At 47.5% G+C, this 18,612-nt stretch overlaps 1 protein-coding gene across 1 annotated transcript in view; it reads left to right on the top strand.

The window, feature by feature from the left end:
- The window catches only part of SDCBP (syndecan binding protein), a 187,213-nt gene that overhangs the window by 104,244 nt on the left and 64,357 nt on the right, over window positions 1-18,612 (top strand). Inside the window, exon 6 of the mRNA XM_078687270.1 lies at window positions 893-1,068. Within this exon, the coding sequence (XP_078543396.1) occupies window positions 893-1,068 (176 nt within the window). The remainder of the gene's footprint in view (window positions 1-892; window positions 1,069-18,612) is intronic.

The raw sequence follows: 18,612 nt of genomic DNA, 5'->3' as shown, positions 1-18,612 counted from the left end.
CAGAAAGATTGTGTGTGAGAGTGTGTATGTGAGAAAGTGATAATTATTGTGTGTGTGGTCGAGAGATTATGTGTGAGCGTTTGTGTGAGATTGTAAGTGTGTGTGCACGATAGAGACAGACAGATTGTGTGGGAGAGAGAGAGACTGTGTGTGAGAGAGAAATTGTGTGTGGTAGTAAGATTGTATGTGTGCGTGTGACTGTGTGTGTGTAATGTAATTACAAGTTGTATGGCTATTGACATTGTAAATGACAATGCCATTTATTTATCTATTATCAAAACCAATACATAAATAAAAATGTTGTCATTTACAATGCCAATAGCTCTAACTTTGGCAAAGGCGAGACCGTTGCATTGTAAAGGCTTGTTCTTTCCTTGCTTGCATTAGGGCCACACTAACCTTGAAATGATGTTGAAGGAACTCGGCTAGGTGTTTAGAGGATTTGCCTTATTGCAAGATAATGGCATTCATGATAATTGAAGCATTGGAAATATAGTTTTCTATAAAAGAAAAATGCATTGAATTTATTTGCTGAATTACCTCTTAATAGGATAGGGCAAACGTTGCATCTTTTCTCTTACTTATCGTCATTGAGCAGTGAATTGTGTGTATGCTGTCAGATTAGACGTTTGATTTTTTGATTGTGCTGGACTTCTTAATCCAGTGGTTTCCTGAAAAAGTTGCAATCTTCGTTATAAACATGTATGTGGATTTCAAAATGAACATTCTTTTTTTGTCATTTTTATTTGTCGCCATATTTGATTTGAGACAACCTGTGGACAAATATATTCTGTCATATTAGTTTGGAGTATTTCTGTGGGGATAGTTGACTCAATTATTTTTTATATACTTCAGTATAGTGTATTAACTGCATTTTTTGCCTTTTGAACAGGGAATATTTATTCAGTTGGTGCAAGCTAATTCCCCGGCATCTTTAGTTGGTATGAAGTTTGGTGATCAGGTTTTGCAAATAAATGGTGAAAACTGTGCTGGATGGAGTTCTGACAAGTCTCACAAAATACTTGCACAGGCTGCCGGAGATAAAATATCCATGGTGTTACGTGATAGGTAAGATGTCAGTCGACTAAAACATCACAAATACTCCTGTGTGTCAAAGAATGTTCAATGTTTTTGGCTGGATTAGTTTCACTTTTAATATTGCAGTATTAAGGAAACTCTCTACACGACTGCACATCGTGTTTCTCTCAACTAGATTTTTTTCCAGCTTGAGAAAGATAACTTATGTAGTTCCTGTTTCACTTAGTTTTTATGTTTTTTATAATACATTTTATTCGCCTTTATTATAGCAGTCCCAGGGAATCGAAATTTGCCTAGCATAGTAACGGTAAGTTTCAATTCTATTAAGGACACGGAGGCGAGGATTATGCTTTTCTCTCTCCGCTGTTTATTAACAGAAAACACATAGCAGCCAGAAAAGCAAAACTTGTAAAGGATATGCTATACCACTCAACACTGGGATAAACATATCTCCAAAAAAACATCAAACACATGGGATAAACTACAACTCCCATCAGTCCATAAACATAGTCCTTCCATAGTGTCCACTGCGCTAAGGTAGGGCATCCATCTTGTGATCCCATCCTCTTTCTTCGCGCGAGTCACGCCAAATCAACCACGATCCTGTTTAGATTCGTTACCTGGAAGGAAAACAACAGCGTCAGCGCCGCAAACGTTCATAAGTGACTTGAACAAGGCAAGAAACAATAAATATGCCGACACGTCAGAAGCAAGCACTTCAAGTGTTGTTACTACACCAATACGTTAGAAGCAAGTACTTCAAAGAATCTTTACTTACACCAATACGGGGAGGGATCTCCGCCGGAGAGTGGGTGGGATAATCCTCGCCTCCGTGTCCTTAATAGAATTGAAACTTACCGTTACTATGCTAGGCAAATTTCGATTCTATGTCAGGACCGGAGGCTTCAGATTATGCTTGTTTAAAGCTGACCGACCACCAAACTCGCAATATCCACCACTGGCTTGAAATAGAACCGTTTGAAAGTGGAATCCGAGGACCAATCTGCAGCACGCATTAAGTCCTCCAAACGTGCTCCCAAGGAGAAAGCTTTCGAGGCCATAGCACCTCTGGCCGAATGAGCTCCAAACTGCTTGGTATCAATGCCAGCCTCTTGCAATATCCACCGTACCCAACGGGCTATGGTGGGAGAGGATACCGCCTTATGCGGTTTTCGCAGTGCGATCAGGAGCTGCTGTTCGCCCGGAGGACGAAGTTCTAAAGTCATATCTTCGTATGCTTTTAGGCACTGGACCACACATAGTTTGGGAACGTCCACGAAGGCCGGGTAAGATATAGATCTCGTTGCGGACTTCGTTCGACGACCCACCGTAAAGGTAACTCCATCCGGAGAGAACACTCTCGCTGAGATATCCAAAGCACGTACATCGGACACCCTCCGACACGACACCAGGCACAATAGCATGGCCAATTTTGCCGATAGTTCTTTCAGAGAAAGATATCTATTCTGTTGCCAAGAAAGGAAAAGGTTCAGGACCAAATTAACGTCCCAAAGGACAGAATACCTTGGCTCCGGGGGCAAATCAAGACGTACCCCCCGAAGGAGCCTGCACACCAGGGGATGTTCCCCAACCGGGGCACCGTCTATCTGTTCATGTGCCGCCGAAATCGCCGAGCGAACGGCATTAATCGTTCGATAGGCCAAACCGCTAGTCGCTAGATCCGCCAGGAAATTCAGTACGTGAACGATTCCTGCGACCAGGGGATCCAGGTCCCGTCGAAGACACCAACGCACCCACCTGGACCACGCTGATCTATATCTCTTCGTGGTACTGCTGGCCCATGCTTTAGCCAAAAAGGAGTCAGCTGCTCCCGAAAGGCCAGGGAGCGACCAGCGTCTCCGGAAAGCCTCCATGCCATGAGGCGGAGAGAACCCTGCACTATCAGGTGATGCGGGTCCCCGTCTGGATTGAGAAGAAGATGAGGGAGCCGGGGGAGTAGGATTGGAAAATCCCAAGAAAGTTCCAGAAGAACCGGAAACCAAACTTGCGACCTCCACCACGGCGTCACCATCACCACCTCCGCCTGCTGGCGGTGAAGAAGGGCCGCCGACCTCATTATCATTGAAAAAGGTGGAAAAGCATACGGGCGCTCCTGACTCCAGTTCTGAAGGAACGCATCCGTGGCCACCGCTAGAGGATCCGGCCTCCAGCTGAAAAACCTTGGTAACTGGAAGTCGAGACGGGACGCAAACAGGTCCACCGAGAACGGGCCCCAAATGGTCTGTAGCCAATGGAACACCTGTGTGTCCAACTTCCAGAGACTCGAGTCCCGCAGGTACCTCGAGTGCCAGTCCGCCACCTGGTTTGCTCGACCCGGTAGGTACTCTGCTGTCACCGAGACCTGGTGGGCTAGGCAGTAGTCCCAAAAATCCTTTGCTAAATTCGCCAAGGCTTTGGACCGAGGGCCGCCCAGGTGATTGACATAGCGCACCGCTGAGATGTTGTCCATCCGTAGAAGGACGCACGATGACGCCGAATCCTTGGTCCAGCAACGGACCGCGAAAGAACCTGCGAGGAGCTCCAGACAATTGATATGGAGACGCTGCTCCTCTGACGACCAGCCTCCGCCTGTGGAGAAATCGCCGCAACGGGCGCCCCAACCAGATCTGCTGGCGTCCGACTCTATTACTAGATCCGGAACCGACCCGAAAATCGCCCGGCCGTTCCAGGCCTCCATGTGGGAGAGCCACCAGGACATCTCCTCCTTTACCTCTTCGGACAATGGGACCAACTGTTCGTAAGATAGACCTTTCCGAAGGTGGTACGCCTTGAGGCGCTGAAGGGCCCGATAGTGAAGCGGACCCGGAAAGATCGCCTGGATGGAGGACGAGAGGAGGCCCACCACCCTGGCGATCTGACGCAGAGACGTGCGCTCCTTGGCGATCGTCTGCCGGAGTTCGTGCCTGATCTTGGCCATCTTCCGTGATGGCAGACTGAGGGAAGCCTGCACCGAGTCCACCAGGAACCCCAGGAACACCATCCTCTGGGAAGGCGTCAAGACAGACTTGTCTTTGTTGACGATGAAACCCAGACCTTGCAATAACGTTATCGTTTGGTTGAGCTGAAGAATCAGCTTGCTGGGACATTGTGCCATTAAAAGGATGTCGTCTAGATAGACGATCATTCGGATGCCCTGACTCCGAAGGACCTCCATCGCTGGATGTAACAATTTGGTGAAACACCACGGGGCCGAGGAGAGTCCGAAAGGAAGGGCTGTGAACTCGTAAACCTGGTCCCGCCAGAGGAACTGCAGGAACCGACGGTGAGGCGGGTGGATGGGCACTACCAAGTAAGCGTCCTTCAGGTCCAAACGGACCATCCAGTCGTTCGCCCGTAGGACGTCCCTGAGAAGATGGATCCCCTCCATCTTGAAATGGTTGTAAACCAACCAACCGTTGAACTCTCGGAGATTTATCACCGGTCTCTTGCCGCCATCCGTCTTTTCCACCAGGAAAATGTTGCTGCGGAAACCTGAAGGATGCCGTGTTGAACGACAGATGGCGCCTTTCTGGCACAGAGCCAAGACCTCCTCGTCGATCAACCGGGCATCCCCTTGGGAAAAAAGAATGGGCCGTGGATCCCTTAATTGAAACGGGTGATCGTAGAATTCTATGTGGAACCCACGCACTGTCTGAAGAACCCACGCGTCCTTCGTAAGTGCTGACCAGGCCTCCTGGAAGCAGGCCAGTCTCCCCCCAATCTGGACCTGGTCCGCCGGGATTACACTCACCGTGAGAATTGTTGTTGTGTGCGTCATTCCTGAAGCCGCCGCGGCCTCCTCTGAAGCGTTGACCCCTGGAGGGGTAGAAGTTAGTGTAATTAGCCGAGGAGTTGTATTGACCTCTGCCGGAGCCTTGACCTTTATTTGGTTGGTTCTGTCCACCACGGCCGGACGTGAGGCCCCTTCCACGGCCGGCCCCCCGGGAAAAACGCTGGTTAAACACCCTTTTTATGGTGGACTGTGCTCTGTCTAGGGATGAAAAGGTGGAGACAAATTTCCCCAGTTCTTTTATGAATGGATCTCCAAATAGGCCGCCCTGCGCTACTGCTCCCGCCTCTGACGAGGCCAGGTCACCCAATTTAGGATCTAACTTAATGAGCAGCGAGCGTCTACGCTCTGTTGAAAGGGCGCAATTAGCGTTGCCCAAAAATATCACTGCCCTCTGAGCCCAATTAGAGAGAACTTCCGGTGAAATTGTGGAACCGGAAACTTTGGCCTCCTCCGCCATGTCGAGGATCTTCGTTAAGGGGCCTATTGTATCTAAAAGCTTGTCCTGGCATGACCGCCAGGAACGGTCAATGCCTTTTCGCGGGTCCTTAACAAACTTTGCCATAAAAGTAGCCATTTTCCCGTCTAACTCAGGGGTCAGGGCCACCTTGCCCTCCAGTGAAGGCCGCGGACACTCTCCCCTGAGGCAACTACGTGCCTCCTGCTCCAGTGGCTTGCGCAGACGTCCCGCCACGAACTTCGCGACTTTGTCGCCCGGTGCCCAGGCTGCCGACCTCGGATGGATAATATCGTCCGGGTCAAGCATACCTGAGGCGTCATGAGGCAACTCCGCCGCTGATCCGGACGGGCGCCACGAGCGCACTGAATCTTCGTCGTCATCCGTGTCCGCCGGGGAGAGCCCTCCCGGGGAGGAAGGGGCTGTCGCGGTCGACCCCGAAGGGCCCGGGGCTGGGAGCGACGCAGGGGTGTCAGGCTCCGTTGCCTTAGCCAGGAACGCATCCCGGAGGCGTTCAAAGGCGTCCTTATCCACCCCTTGCGACCCTCCGGAGCCACTATCCCTGCATACCTTTTTGGGGGCAGGTGGTTTAATCTCAGAAGTGGCAGGGGCAGAACCCTGGGTACCCGTTACCGTAGAGGCCAATTTAGTGCACTCCTCCACAATGCGGGCCGAGAGTCTATCCTCCATAGGCCCCACGATCTCCTGTACACACCTATAGATGGACTGATCTACAGCGTCATAAAATTCGTCATCCCCCAAGTATTGGTGGGTTTCCTCTTCAACATAATATCCCTCTGCCATGACTAAGTCCTTTAGGGCGGGGAATGAGGTTATAGACTGGCCCAGGCACCAGTAGTGTGGGCTAACCAGAGGTTAGCAAAGGCTTTGAGTATCTGGCACACCAGACAGCAAGAGGCAGCACCCCTCTGAACGCGCTGACCCTCTTAAACAAGACCGGGTCTCAAGCTGCCCCCCAGCGCGCTCACAGAGTAAATATGCAAATGACGCCGAGTAAAACCGGCAAGTGCTGAACCAAATACCGCCCGCAGGCGTCAGCGCGGTAAAACCGCAAGTACAGACCCACAAACGGGCGTCAAGATGCTGGGGCAGTACAACCCTGGTCGGGCGTCACGGTGGGGCAGCAGTCGAAGGCTCTGGCGCGATCGCTCTCCTCAGCGCGGCTCCCGATGAAGGGAAAGACGCGCTGAGGAGAACGAGACGCGGCAGCGCCCTCTAGCGGCAAGCAAAACGAGCCGCAAATCCGGGGACAGTCGCGTCAGGGGCGAAACGTCCCCGCGACAAAGGCAAGAAACACGGGCTCTGCAAGGGAAACAAAACCTTTGAAAACCCCCACAACAAGAGCCCACACAATTTGCAATAACACACGCAGTACCCAACCCCAAAACGCTCTCACTACACCCAAAAACGAGGGAGAGAACAGGGAAGGCACTTAACTGGCTGCGTAGCAGCGAAGAAAGAGGATGGGATCACAAGATGGATGCCCTACCTTAGCGCAGTGGACACTATGGAAGGACTATGTTTATGGACTGATGGGAGTTGTAGTTTATCCCATGTGTTTGATGTTTTTTTGGAGATATGTTTATCCCAGTGTTGAGTGGTATAGCATATCCTTTACAAGTTTTGCTTTTCTGGCTGCTATGTGTTTTCTGTTAATAAACAGCGGAGAGAGAAAAGCATAATCTGAAGCCTCCGGTCCTGACATAGAATCTGGCCTATGAGACTCACAATATATATTTAGGATATTTCAAGAATACCATAAGTCTCTCTGGTATATTACCAGTAAAAAAATACAAACCATGTACAATAAGTTATATCAAAAGTGTATAAAACCCTGCGCAAGCACTATTACTATTAGTATCATGGTTCCATCCATATTTATAATTTTCCGTGGGTTTATTGGCAAGCTATTCATGCTCGTATGTCCTTATCTCTTTGTCTATTTAACGATCTGCTGTAGTGTTTCTCCATTGGTAGGTTTTTATAATTCTCTTTCACTTAGTTTGATCAACCGCTTTTTCCTGTTCACTTCAGTTCAGTGAGGGTGCACTGTTCAGGCAGGTGCAAAAACGAAGACACTTCAATGCACCAGGGACAATTTGAATTAGGCGAGTCATGCAGAATATAACAGACTGTGTGACATCTGTAGGATAGTGGACGTTGAAACCGAGAGCTCCAGTGTACAATATGGGAAATTATGAGAACATGAAAATAAGGAAATCGCCGAGTTATGTTGTGGGACTTAGACACCCTAGGTCTTCAGAACCTCCACCATAGTTTGTTTTTTATTTTTTGTTTTAGCTCAAATTATTAGTTTCTTTGCTTTTGGAAAACTCTGTACACATTAGAAATCCTAAGCTTAATCAACACAATACATTCTGAAAAAATACCAGACCAAATTTAGAAACTGCTAAAAGTTACAAATGTATTAGATAAATTAAAATACTCCCAAAATATACCAATTGCACTTATGTGGTTGATAACATCAGCATTCATTAACCAAGCAAATAGCATATTCACGTTTCTTACCACATCGTCTAATATAGGACATGGTACTATTTTGGCAGTTTTATCTCACATAAGTCACAGTAGCTACAACAGCTTTTGTCGCACAGGATTTAACATACAGTAGTCTGATGGTCCCCTATTCAACTAATCTTTTGAAAAGAAACTGCTTGAGAAAGGTTTATAATATGACAAATGCAAGGATGGCACTTCCTTTAGGGCAAAGACCAAAGTAACATTTGTGTTCTTATTTCATAACCGAAAAGCCTTTAAAGGCACGGAATCAAGCAGCGTATGTAGATATCTTCTCTTAAGCAGCCATTCAAAATGAGAAGCTCACATCATTGACACTTTAGGACTCTTTCGTGGTTACCTTCACCTACTGTGCCTTTTTCAAATCTGGCTCTCGTAGCTAAAGGACAGCATGGTGGGAAGTATGACGGTGGAAGACCAGGACAAACTCTCATTGGGTCATTCACAAATATAAGCTGATTAGGCATGTTTGGCTAATCAGTCTTTTGTAAATGTAAATGTATTTGAGCTTGTAAAGTGCACTGCTACCCGTCCGTAGGTTTCCTGGCGCTGTATAACTCTGGGGAACCCGTCCTGGCTTTCCCTGTGGGATGGTCCCTGCTGGGAGTCCCCAAGGTGGAGCCAGGCATCCCGGAATTGATGGGGCCGTTGTGGAGATTAGGCAAGCTAATGCCCAGAGTTGCCGAGTGGAACCCCTGATTAGAGTAAGCACCAAAGCGAGAATTATCGAGTCCGCTGACCCAAGTCCACGACCCTGCCGCGTCGGGAATTGAACCCTGGTCCCAGGCCGACTTCTGCTCCTGGGTCTGCTGCGTCTAACCAGTGAGCCACACTACTCCACTATGGAGTCATTGTAGCATACAAAACCCACCCACTTATGAAAACTAGAGATCCAGGGCGGTATGGCTTGCGTGGGTCCCCCAACGTTTTCCTACCCAGAATCCCCTGCAAACCTCAAATTTAGCTGAAAAAATGCCTTTTTTCTCAAATTTCTGTGTGGGTATGTTCTGGAATCTACGTGGATCCACAAATGTCCTACCACCCATCGTTCCCCCAGGTCTCCCGAGAAAAATGGTACCTCACTCGCGTGGGTGAGTCAAGTACCCACGACAGGCAAGGGCCCAAAATGTATTGAGGAGACATCAAAATGACCTACCACAAAACAACCTGGCTTTGCAAGGGGAGTCACCTGGGTTTTGGCTCTGGCTCGGCGGCCATCTTGGGAAACCTACCAAAACCACACATTTCTGAAAACTAGACACCCGGGGGAGTCCAGCGAGGTATGGCTTTCGTGGGTCCCTCAACCTGAGATAGCCCCACGATCACTGAAACACTAAAACTGAAACTAAGTTTGTTTCGTTTTCGATCTAATGACGACAGCGCACAATGCGCTTGATCGTCATTAGATTGAAAACCAGGGAATGGCCTCTGCAGGTTGGGGAAGCTCTTCCCCACCTCCCGAGGCCACCCAAAAAAATGGAAATCCCTCTGCTGTTTACAGCAGAGGGATTTCGTGCCCCTGTCCTCATGGCAGAATGGTTCCGTCATGAGCACAGGAGCACTGGTGCTCATGACGGAACGATTCCTTCATGAGCATGAAGGGGTTAAAGGCACCTCTGCACCCAACTTCCCACAACCTTCGGTGGCCCAACTGACTGTGTCTCCGCTTCCCCAGGCATCACAACTTACCTCTCAAACTGGTGGTCTCCTCCAGAAGATCTTCGTCCGGAGCTGCAGTTTTTGTTTCAACCGGAGAATCCCCATTGAAATCAACAGGGCACCCAACGCCAAAACAGCACCCTGTACCCAGCCGCTCCTGTGCTGTTGCGGGTGCACTTTGTGTGCTAACTCAAAATCCCCTTTGTACTGAGCCTAACACCTGGAGCTTTGCTCCCAACAACATTGTGGCCTGCCCGTGAGCAGCCACCAACAGGAGGCCCCCTATCCCCTATTGCATAACACTGGGCCTCAGCAATCTGCTCCTGTCCGCCCTAGTGCAGCTGAGGGTGCTTTGAGAGTGCATCTTCGACCCTAGGGGAACCCTGGTTCTAACCCCAGAAACCCAACTCCCACAAACAAGTACTTACCTGTGAACCGATAACTTCATTTCTTCCCATAGGATTGCATTGACTGCTTTTCTTTGGAAATTCTGTGTGGAGTTGGTTTGTATAAAAACTTGAAAAACTGCAAATATACAAAAACAGTATTACTTACCTTTTTGTCTAGAAGATGTCCCAGTATGGTATCTAGGCTTATCACACTGGTATGCAAAAATAACTTACAAAGTAATCCAAGAAGTAACATGCACAGTAATCTGGAAAGTAACTGGAAAGTTAGATTGAACTGTTGACTATTTGTAAATCAACGCATACATTTAAACCTACATTCTACTGTAATTTATTGCATAAGTATTGCAAATTATTATTTCACATACCTGCACCAGGCCTGGCTTGGTTTAATAACTAAATAATATTTTTGATACAAACAAATTGGTCTGAGTTCAGTCTTTGAGTGTGTGACATAATTTCTTGTTTCAGTTGGTACAATAAATGCTTAGCACTACCCTCTGATAAAGCCACACTGCTCTTCCACACTACCACAAATAGAGAGTAAGGTATTATCTACTTTTACCTCTGCCTACCTTTGTGGTTCCACTGGACTCTGTCCACACTATACTTCACTTTGGTGTAGTATATACAGACAACAAAGATCTGGTAACATTGGGCAACACCCATTTATTCTAAGTGACACTGGTATGGGGGTTTCTAACTCAACCCAACCACTACTGCATCAGTTATCAGAAAGAAACATGTAGTGATAGATTCCTTACCTTACAATTTCCCCAGGCGTCATTCTAGATCCGGAAAGTGTTCGTCAGCAGTACCCCTGCACATCGGTAGGTGTCATCATGCAGCTCCGCGTGCGTTGTTGGTGCCGGGATGACGCCGCTGGCGCTACTTGGACGCGCCCACGCACTCTGTTCTTTCTTTTTCTGCGCCAGGAATCTCACATCCGGGAAGAGCAAGTACCCCCAGTCATTTTTGACTGAGCTTTTTCGAGGCCTTTTACCTAATTTCTCATATCGACTCCTTGTGTCGTTGGGATGCCGGTTTCAAAAACTCTGGGGACTGTCACCGCATGATGTCGGTGACTGACCCACACCGCGTGTGTCTCTATTGCCTGGGGCGTGACCACGACTCCAAGACGTGCACCGACTGCCACGGAAGACTTTGCGGAAGCAGCCACGGAAGACTTTGCGGAAGCAGTCCTGAAAGTTGCAGGAAGTCTGGCAGTCGGTTCCGCCCCGCTTGAGGTCCCGGTTGCAGGACCGTCACCATCATTTTTCTGGATCTAAGTCTTCGCACTCGGGGTCAGTTAAGTCCAAGCATTCCAATAAGAAGTCGAAGAAGCATCGTTCCTCTCCTACTTCCCGGTGCGGGTGGTGCCAGCCCTGTGGCCCCAGCAGGGCATGCGACATCGCCGCCGGTCTACCCACCTTTTCCGGGTTAGTCGCCAATTCCTGCTCAGGTGCAAGAGTTTCTTGCTGCCATGGCCCGACTCTTTGGCTCCCACGAAGTCAGGGGGGTGTGTATCCCTTACACTTTAACCCCTCAAAAAACAGCACAAACGTTGCTTGTAGGTTCATCACTCTCCGATGACCATCACACGTTGTCTCGACCCCTGACTTCGTGGGAGCTGGTACGCAGGCCTGTAGCTCCCTCTTGTCACTCGTTATTCAATGTTAGATGTCCAGGGAGGTGATCGCTGACCTCAAAGCCCTGACGAATTTGCCACAAAGACATACAGGCAATGAAACATGTTGGCCTTCCTTGAAACGGTTTACAAAATACAGTGTTTTAATGTTGAGCAAGCTCATGCTTTAGATTAAAAAGGGTGTAATTATATACGTGAGTTCGAGCTCCATTTTATTGCTAATTGAGACCTCTTGTCTCGTGTTTTTCACAGGGTCGTTTTTTCTTTCTTTTTTGCTTTCTCCAGTGATATGTTTATCACCTCTTAAACCTTTCTTACTGGACACATTTATTTTCTATATGAGAAAGTTACTGATGATGATAAGAACGTGGGCAAGCTGGTGAGTACCTGCCACTAGCTCCTCTGGTGGTGCACACGTGAGGTGCTTTCTCATTTCTCCACACATTTTTCTTTGTGGTACACATACCTGCTTCCCCAACCCCCCCCTTTTTTTTTATTTTTATAAAACGGTGAGAAAGATGGGCACAGAGGACTTACAATAAATGGGTGTTGCCCGATGTTACCAGATCTTTGTTGTTTGAATATTTGATGATTGGAGGGTGATCTGACTTGCATTTTCCCTCTGTAGCTCCTTGTTGTTTAAAATAGTATATATAGAGCCAACTTCCTGGATCTGCGGTGGGAAATACAACTTTGCATTTGTTGGACTGAGTTGGTCAACACCTGATCACATGACACAACTCTTAAATTGTCTTTAGAATTCAGTTTTTTTTTTAAATGACACGTTTTTCCAAATTAGTCTTGTTAGGGCCTTGGTTAAGTCCCTTTTGAATTTTAGAAAAATAAAACTCACTTTTGTTAGGGGTAAGAGGGCTTAGCATTTTTGTTAGAATGTCGGTTAACAAGAAACAGCTATTAGTGAAGATAACCACTATGGCCTAGAGAATATGGTTGAGGAGTTCTACTGCACCCTTTATATCCACTTAGAATTCAGGGAGTTAAGGTCTCCATGTAAGCTTAAAAATATTAACGTGGGGTCCCATCCCTACAAACAAAAGCTCCAGGAGCTGTGGCAGGGTATGCTAAGGACCATCCCTCTGAGAATGGTGAAGACCTCTCAGGGGAAGAAGATAATGGAGGGGCTGAGGAGAACTTCCTCCCCTTCCCCACTTCATAGGGAGAGAAGGGCCCCAGTGCCCCTTAATACAAGAATACAACTTAGTACCTTGATCCCACGCAGGTGGGTCAGATGCTTCTGAGCCGATTGAGGACAGCCTCATGAGTAGACCAACCTTTTAGTAAAGTTGCAAAACGATTAGATCTAAAGACCAGACTCCTGGCTCTAGAAAAAGACAGAGTAGAGATGGGCTTAGCTCCCATCAATGATAATCGCAATATACCAAATCGGGACAGAGAGCAATTTTATAATCTCAAAATCCCTGAAAAGATTGTCCCTAAATATGAGGAAGGTGATGATATCACCAAATGGTTCACAGCTTTTGAGAGAGCTTGTGAAATGAGAAAAGTGAAGAAGTCACACTGTGGGGCACTCCTTTGGAAACTGTTCACTGGTAACTGCAGGGACAGACTCCTGACCCTTTCAGGGGCAGATGCTGGGTCCTATTTTTTGTGTAGTTTTATATAGTGTGAACTAGACCCGAAGGTATCTGAGAGCTTTATATGAGCATCAGTTATGTTACAGACTGACACATTTATTTTTTGTAGGCACGGTTAGGTCAAGTGATTTGCCCAGAATGACTGAATGTTGAGCGTCCCTGCCGAGACTCTAACCCGGTTCCAAGGTCGCCCGTCCTAGCCGTTAGGCCACATTCTCTCCCTTATGGCCTCATGAATAATACTCTGAGAGCTTTGGACTCACAACTGAGGAATATAGAATTAGATTCAGGGGGGGGCTCACACAACCCAAAACCAATCCTGGATTGACTTGGTTGACTACACAGTTAAGACACTAGCTGGATGGTTAACTGGAAATAATGTGCATGATTTCCATCAACTTTACATGTATTGGTCTCTCCAAAGCTTTCAGCTGCCTGCCTGCTTGGGAATGACCTGGAGACCTCCGCATGAGCTGAGGTAGAATTGAAAACCCATGTAGCAATGCTGAAGATCCCTGAGATTGTGTGTCAACGCTAGAGAACAGAGCTAAAAGCAGGGTGAAAAAGAAGTGTTGGAGCCTGAAAGAATGGCCCAACCTTCCAAGAGGAAAGGTAAGAAGACTTGGAAACCAGCTTCTGAACAGCCAAAAACTCAGGACCGCTCTCCTTGGGGAGAGGACTTCGAAGCCCCAGAGGGAACTGAGCCCATGGAACTTTACCCTTACCAGGTTGAGCTGTTAGGCCCAGAGGATTCCACTTGGGAAGAGTGGTGCCTTGGACAGGAGACCTGTCGAACTCTTGAGAGCCTGAGGCAGCAAGCTGCTGCACATGAAAAGGAAGATGTCAGTGGTACCCACAGAGCCTATTGGGAGAAAGGACTACTGTACACTGAGGCCAGAGACCCCAACCCTGGTGCCACTAGGAGAGTGGTAGTGCCTCAAATTTACAGGGAGATCTTACTCATTTTGGCTCATGACCTCCCCCTAGCTGGGTGTACCTGTCAAAAATAAGATCTATCGACAGTCTGATCAAGTTCAGGAGACAATCGGAGCTGAAGTAAGTAAGATGCTGGAGTTAGGGGTTATTGAACCCTCTTAGAGCCCCTGTGCCAGCTGGTTCCAATCCCCAAGCCTCACCCACAGGGTGGAAACAGAGAAATGAGGTTCTATGTGGACTATAGAGGCCTCAACTCTGTCACCAAGACAGATGCTCACCCTATCCCAAGAGCTGATGAATTGATAGATAAATTGGGTGCAGACAAATTTCTTAGAAGCTTTGACTTAACTGTGCGGTACTGGCAGATTGGCATGGCACCAGGAGCCAAGGAAAAGACCGCATTCTCCACACCTGATGGGCATAAAAAGTTCACTGTTATGCCTTTTTGGTTTAAAAAATGCCCCTGCCACCTTCCAAAGGTTGGTGAATCAAGTCCTTGCTGGATTGAAGGCCTTTAGTGCAGCATATCTAGATGATATTGCTGTCTTTAGCTCCACCTGGCAGGATCACCTGATCCACCTGGGGTAGGTTTTAAAAACCCTGAAAACTACAAGCCTAACTATCAAGGCAATCAAATGCCAGATAGGGCAGGGAACAGTTGTATCCTTGGGCCACCTTGTTGTTGGAGGCCAAGTGCAACAGTTACAACCCAATATCCAGGGCATCCTGGACTGGGAAGCTCCAACCACCCAGACCCAAGTCTTGACTGGGTACTACAGGAGGTTTGTGAAAGGTTCCATTGTGACACCCCACACAGAATTGACCTCCAAGAAGATGTCCAAAAAGGGTAAACTGGACAGTTAGCTGTCAAAAGGCTGTTACCCTGAAAGAGGCAATGTGCTCAGCACCAATTCTCAATGCTCCAGACTATACCAGGCAGTTCATTGTGCAGACTGATGCCTCTGAGCTAGGGATAGGAGTCCCAGACCAATGATGAAAACCAAGACCAACCTGTAGCTTTTATAAGCAGTAGGGTTGGAGTGCCATTGAGAGGGAGGCCTTTCCTGTGGTTTGGTCCCTGAAGAAATTGAGCCCATACTTTGGTACTCACTCACTGTTCAAACTGACCACAGACCTCTCAAATAGCTAATGCAAATGAAAGGCGACAATCCTAAACTTTTGAGGTGGCCCATCTCCCTACAGGGATTGGGCTTAACAGTGGAACATCGACCTGGGACTGCCAATGCAGATGGTCTTTCCAGGTTCTTCCACTTAGAGAATGAAGATTACGTTTATTTAAACGCATGTCTGGGAACCTGGTACATTCTTTACTTTTGGCACTCAAACTTGTGTGGCAGCACCTACATATATCGATGTTTTAGGAACACTCAAACTCAGGCTGGTTCGCGTTTCTTGTACTGAACTTCAGTTTCCTCCTTTTTCAGAATTACGCCCCTGGCGAAGGGCAAATTGCCAGAAATGCATTGGGCACATGCAAATGCCAATTATATCACCTAACGAAGATCATTGTTATGAAGCAATAACAAATGTAAACATTGGAGAAGAACTTACAATTCCAATAAAGTTTATTGAGAAAAGTCAATCAAAAGTGATTAATTTCATTACCTATCTACGTTCGAGTGGAAATGGGAGACACCCCTCATGAAATGAGGTCAGTGCTTGTTGGAGTACAACCGACTGTGTCCCTGCATTCCCAAACATCCCAACTTAACTCTCCAACTGGTGGTCACCTCCAGAAGATCTTTATCCCGAGCCTGCAGTGTTTGTTGCAACCGGAGAATCCCCATTGAAATTAACAGGGCACCCAACGCCGAAACAGCACCCTGCACCCAGCCACCCCTGTGCCGCTGCGGGTGCACTTTGTGTGCCAACTCAGATCCCCCTTTGCCCTGAGCCTAACGCCAGGAGCTTTGCTCCCACAACCTTGTTGCCTGCTTGTGGGCAGCCACCAATCGGAGGTCCCCTATTGGATAATATTGGGCCTCAGCAATCTGCACCCGGCCGCCCTAGTGCCACTGAGGGTGCTTTGGGAGTGCATCTTCGACCCTGGGGAAACCCTGGTTCTAACCCTGGAAACCAGACTCCCACAAACAAGTACTTGTCTGTAAACCAATAACTTCATGTTCGAGGCATGCAAACTGTAGATCACATTCTTTGCATACTCCTGCCATCTAGTGTTGGGTCCGGATGTTTGCAAGTTGTTTTTGTTCGAAAAAGTCTTTCCAGTCACAAGGTGAGGCGGCGACTCCTTTCGGTGATAGTGCGCATGGGCATCAACTCCATTATTAGATTGCTTTTTTTCCGCCATCGGGGTCGGACGTGTATTGCTGCGCTCCAGTTCAAAACCTTTCTTCGGGTTCCCCTCGGTGCACAATCCACTCTACCGTGTAGGTATTGTATGAACACATATCTCACTTCTCCACGTATCGTATCGGTCGAAGAAAATCTCTCTTTCGATCAGAAAACTCTAGGAAGGCCATTGTGATTAAGCACGTCGGTCCACCTTGCATTCAATGGAACGGACTCTATTCAAATTCTGTCCTCAGTGCCATTTTAAGTGTCTGCACAACGACTCACACAAAGTGTGCAACTTGTGCTTATCTCTGGAGCAGAATGAACAGGACTGCGACGCATGCAAATCGTTAAGATCGAAGAAAACACTCCGCGATCGTCTGGCTCGATGTCGTGAAATGCAAAGCCAAAACATCAAATGCACGCCGGAAATCTTCGGTGAAGGATTTGAGCAAGAGGAATTAGATGCACAAGGGGCCAAAGAAGAACAGGAAGAGCTTGTATCTGTTCCGGGATAGGACTCCAAAATAGAAGACGACATACCGCAAGGTCAACGTGCCGTGAGTACAGTACAACCCTTGCCCCAAAATCCAACTTAGGCCAAGCAAAAGGCTTTGGTTCCACCATTGCCCTCGGGCCACGGTCGGCACCGAGAAGAAGTTTGACGCCCGGCTCGGCACCAAAACAATCACTAACCTTCCGGCTCAGGATCGAGTCGGTCAAAGTCTGGCACAGAGGCGAAACCTTCGGGCTCGAAGCCGAAGACTCCTCCGGAGCTAAAATCCTTGACACCGAAATCAAGAAAGGCTTCACAACTGAAACCTTCTGTGCCAAAAAGTCATTCCACCCTGGCGCCGAATCCTCTGTGCCAAAACCGAAAAATTTCCCTACCAAGCTGCAGGATCCAATTTTCGAAGTCTACCTCCCAAATCAGACCCAAAACAAAGGGAACTTTATATCAATCCTGATACAGGACATGTTCTTACTAAACCGCCTCAGAAGTGCAAACGTGAGTCAGAGGAAATGCATTCTACCATTCCTTTGAAGAGGAAGAATGTCAATTCTAACCCCTCTTCTCCTTCTTCTCCACTACGTTCCCCTACACCACCTTCTCCACCATTAGAACATTTACTTATCACACCAGCTAACTCTCCACCACCACAACCTGGTGGAGAAAATCTTTTACCAGTAGATCCCTGAAAAGACTACACAGGCAGTGAACCAGACCTTTTCCCTACAAAGGCTTCCCCTCCTGACAACAATGTAGGGTATTTAGAATTATTTGCTCGAGCTGCAAAATATCATGGGGTACAATTACACAAAGATTCCCTAGAGCAAGATTTCAATTTGAAACTCTCAGTAGCACAAAGATCTAGTCAGACTCTCCCTGTGCTCAAAGGCATAATGAGAAATGCAGATGATCTGTTCAAAGACCCTGTTTGTGCTCATATTCTCAGCCCCAGACTAGACAAAAAAATAAGCCTGCTCCATCTGATCCTGTCTTTCTGTAGTATGGGATCTCTGTGTATAGTCATAATCTAGTGAATAGTCCCGCCCATGTGCGGGGACCCCGGAGCAATCAAAAATAATCTCTTAAGCTGTCTTCTTTGCAGTCCTGCATAGACACTTAAGAGAAAATCAAAGACAAATAATGCAGCCTATAATTACAAGGCTACACTGGCCAGTACTTCAACTTAAAGTGAAAAGGATAGCCAAATAAAATCAAATTTTACACATATTACCAAGTTTCACCCATAGAGAAACTTCCCTTCACCAAAATCCTTGAAATGATAGAAAGGAAGGGTTGGACAGACAAGCCCCCATAGGCTGCCATTATGTGTCTGGAAAAGGGATACAGTGCCTTTAAGGAACTCTCCAGAGACCCTCGGTATCCCAGGATGCACAGCCAAAGTCCTTTTACTTTCAGTTCTTTTTTCTGGCTCCTGCTAGCAGGACCCTGGAGCATTGAGCTCTCCCTTTTTGGGTATTTCTTCAATTTTTGGCACTTTTCCAGTGCTTTGAGTGTTTCACTTGACGTCTGGGGTCCTCCTCTTCCATTTGCTTTTTTTTTAACCAGTTTTATCACCTATTTCTGTCGAAAATGCCAGCTTTATTCGACAAGTGCCCTGAGTGTGGTAGGAAGAAGGCTAAATCTGACCCTCACAGAGTATGCATACTCTTGTCTCCCT

Source organism: Lissotriton helveticus, chromosome 4_1, assembly GCF_964261635.1.
Source record: "Lissotriton helveticus chromosome 4_1, aLisHel1.1, whole genome shotgun sequence".
NCBI lineage: Eukaryota > Metazoa > Chordata > Amphibia > Caudata > Salamandridae > Lissotriton > Lissotriton helveticus.
The sequence above is the reverse complement of the archived record's forward strand: the minus strand, read 5'-3'. Positions and strand labels throughout refer to the sequence as shown.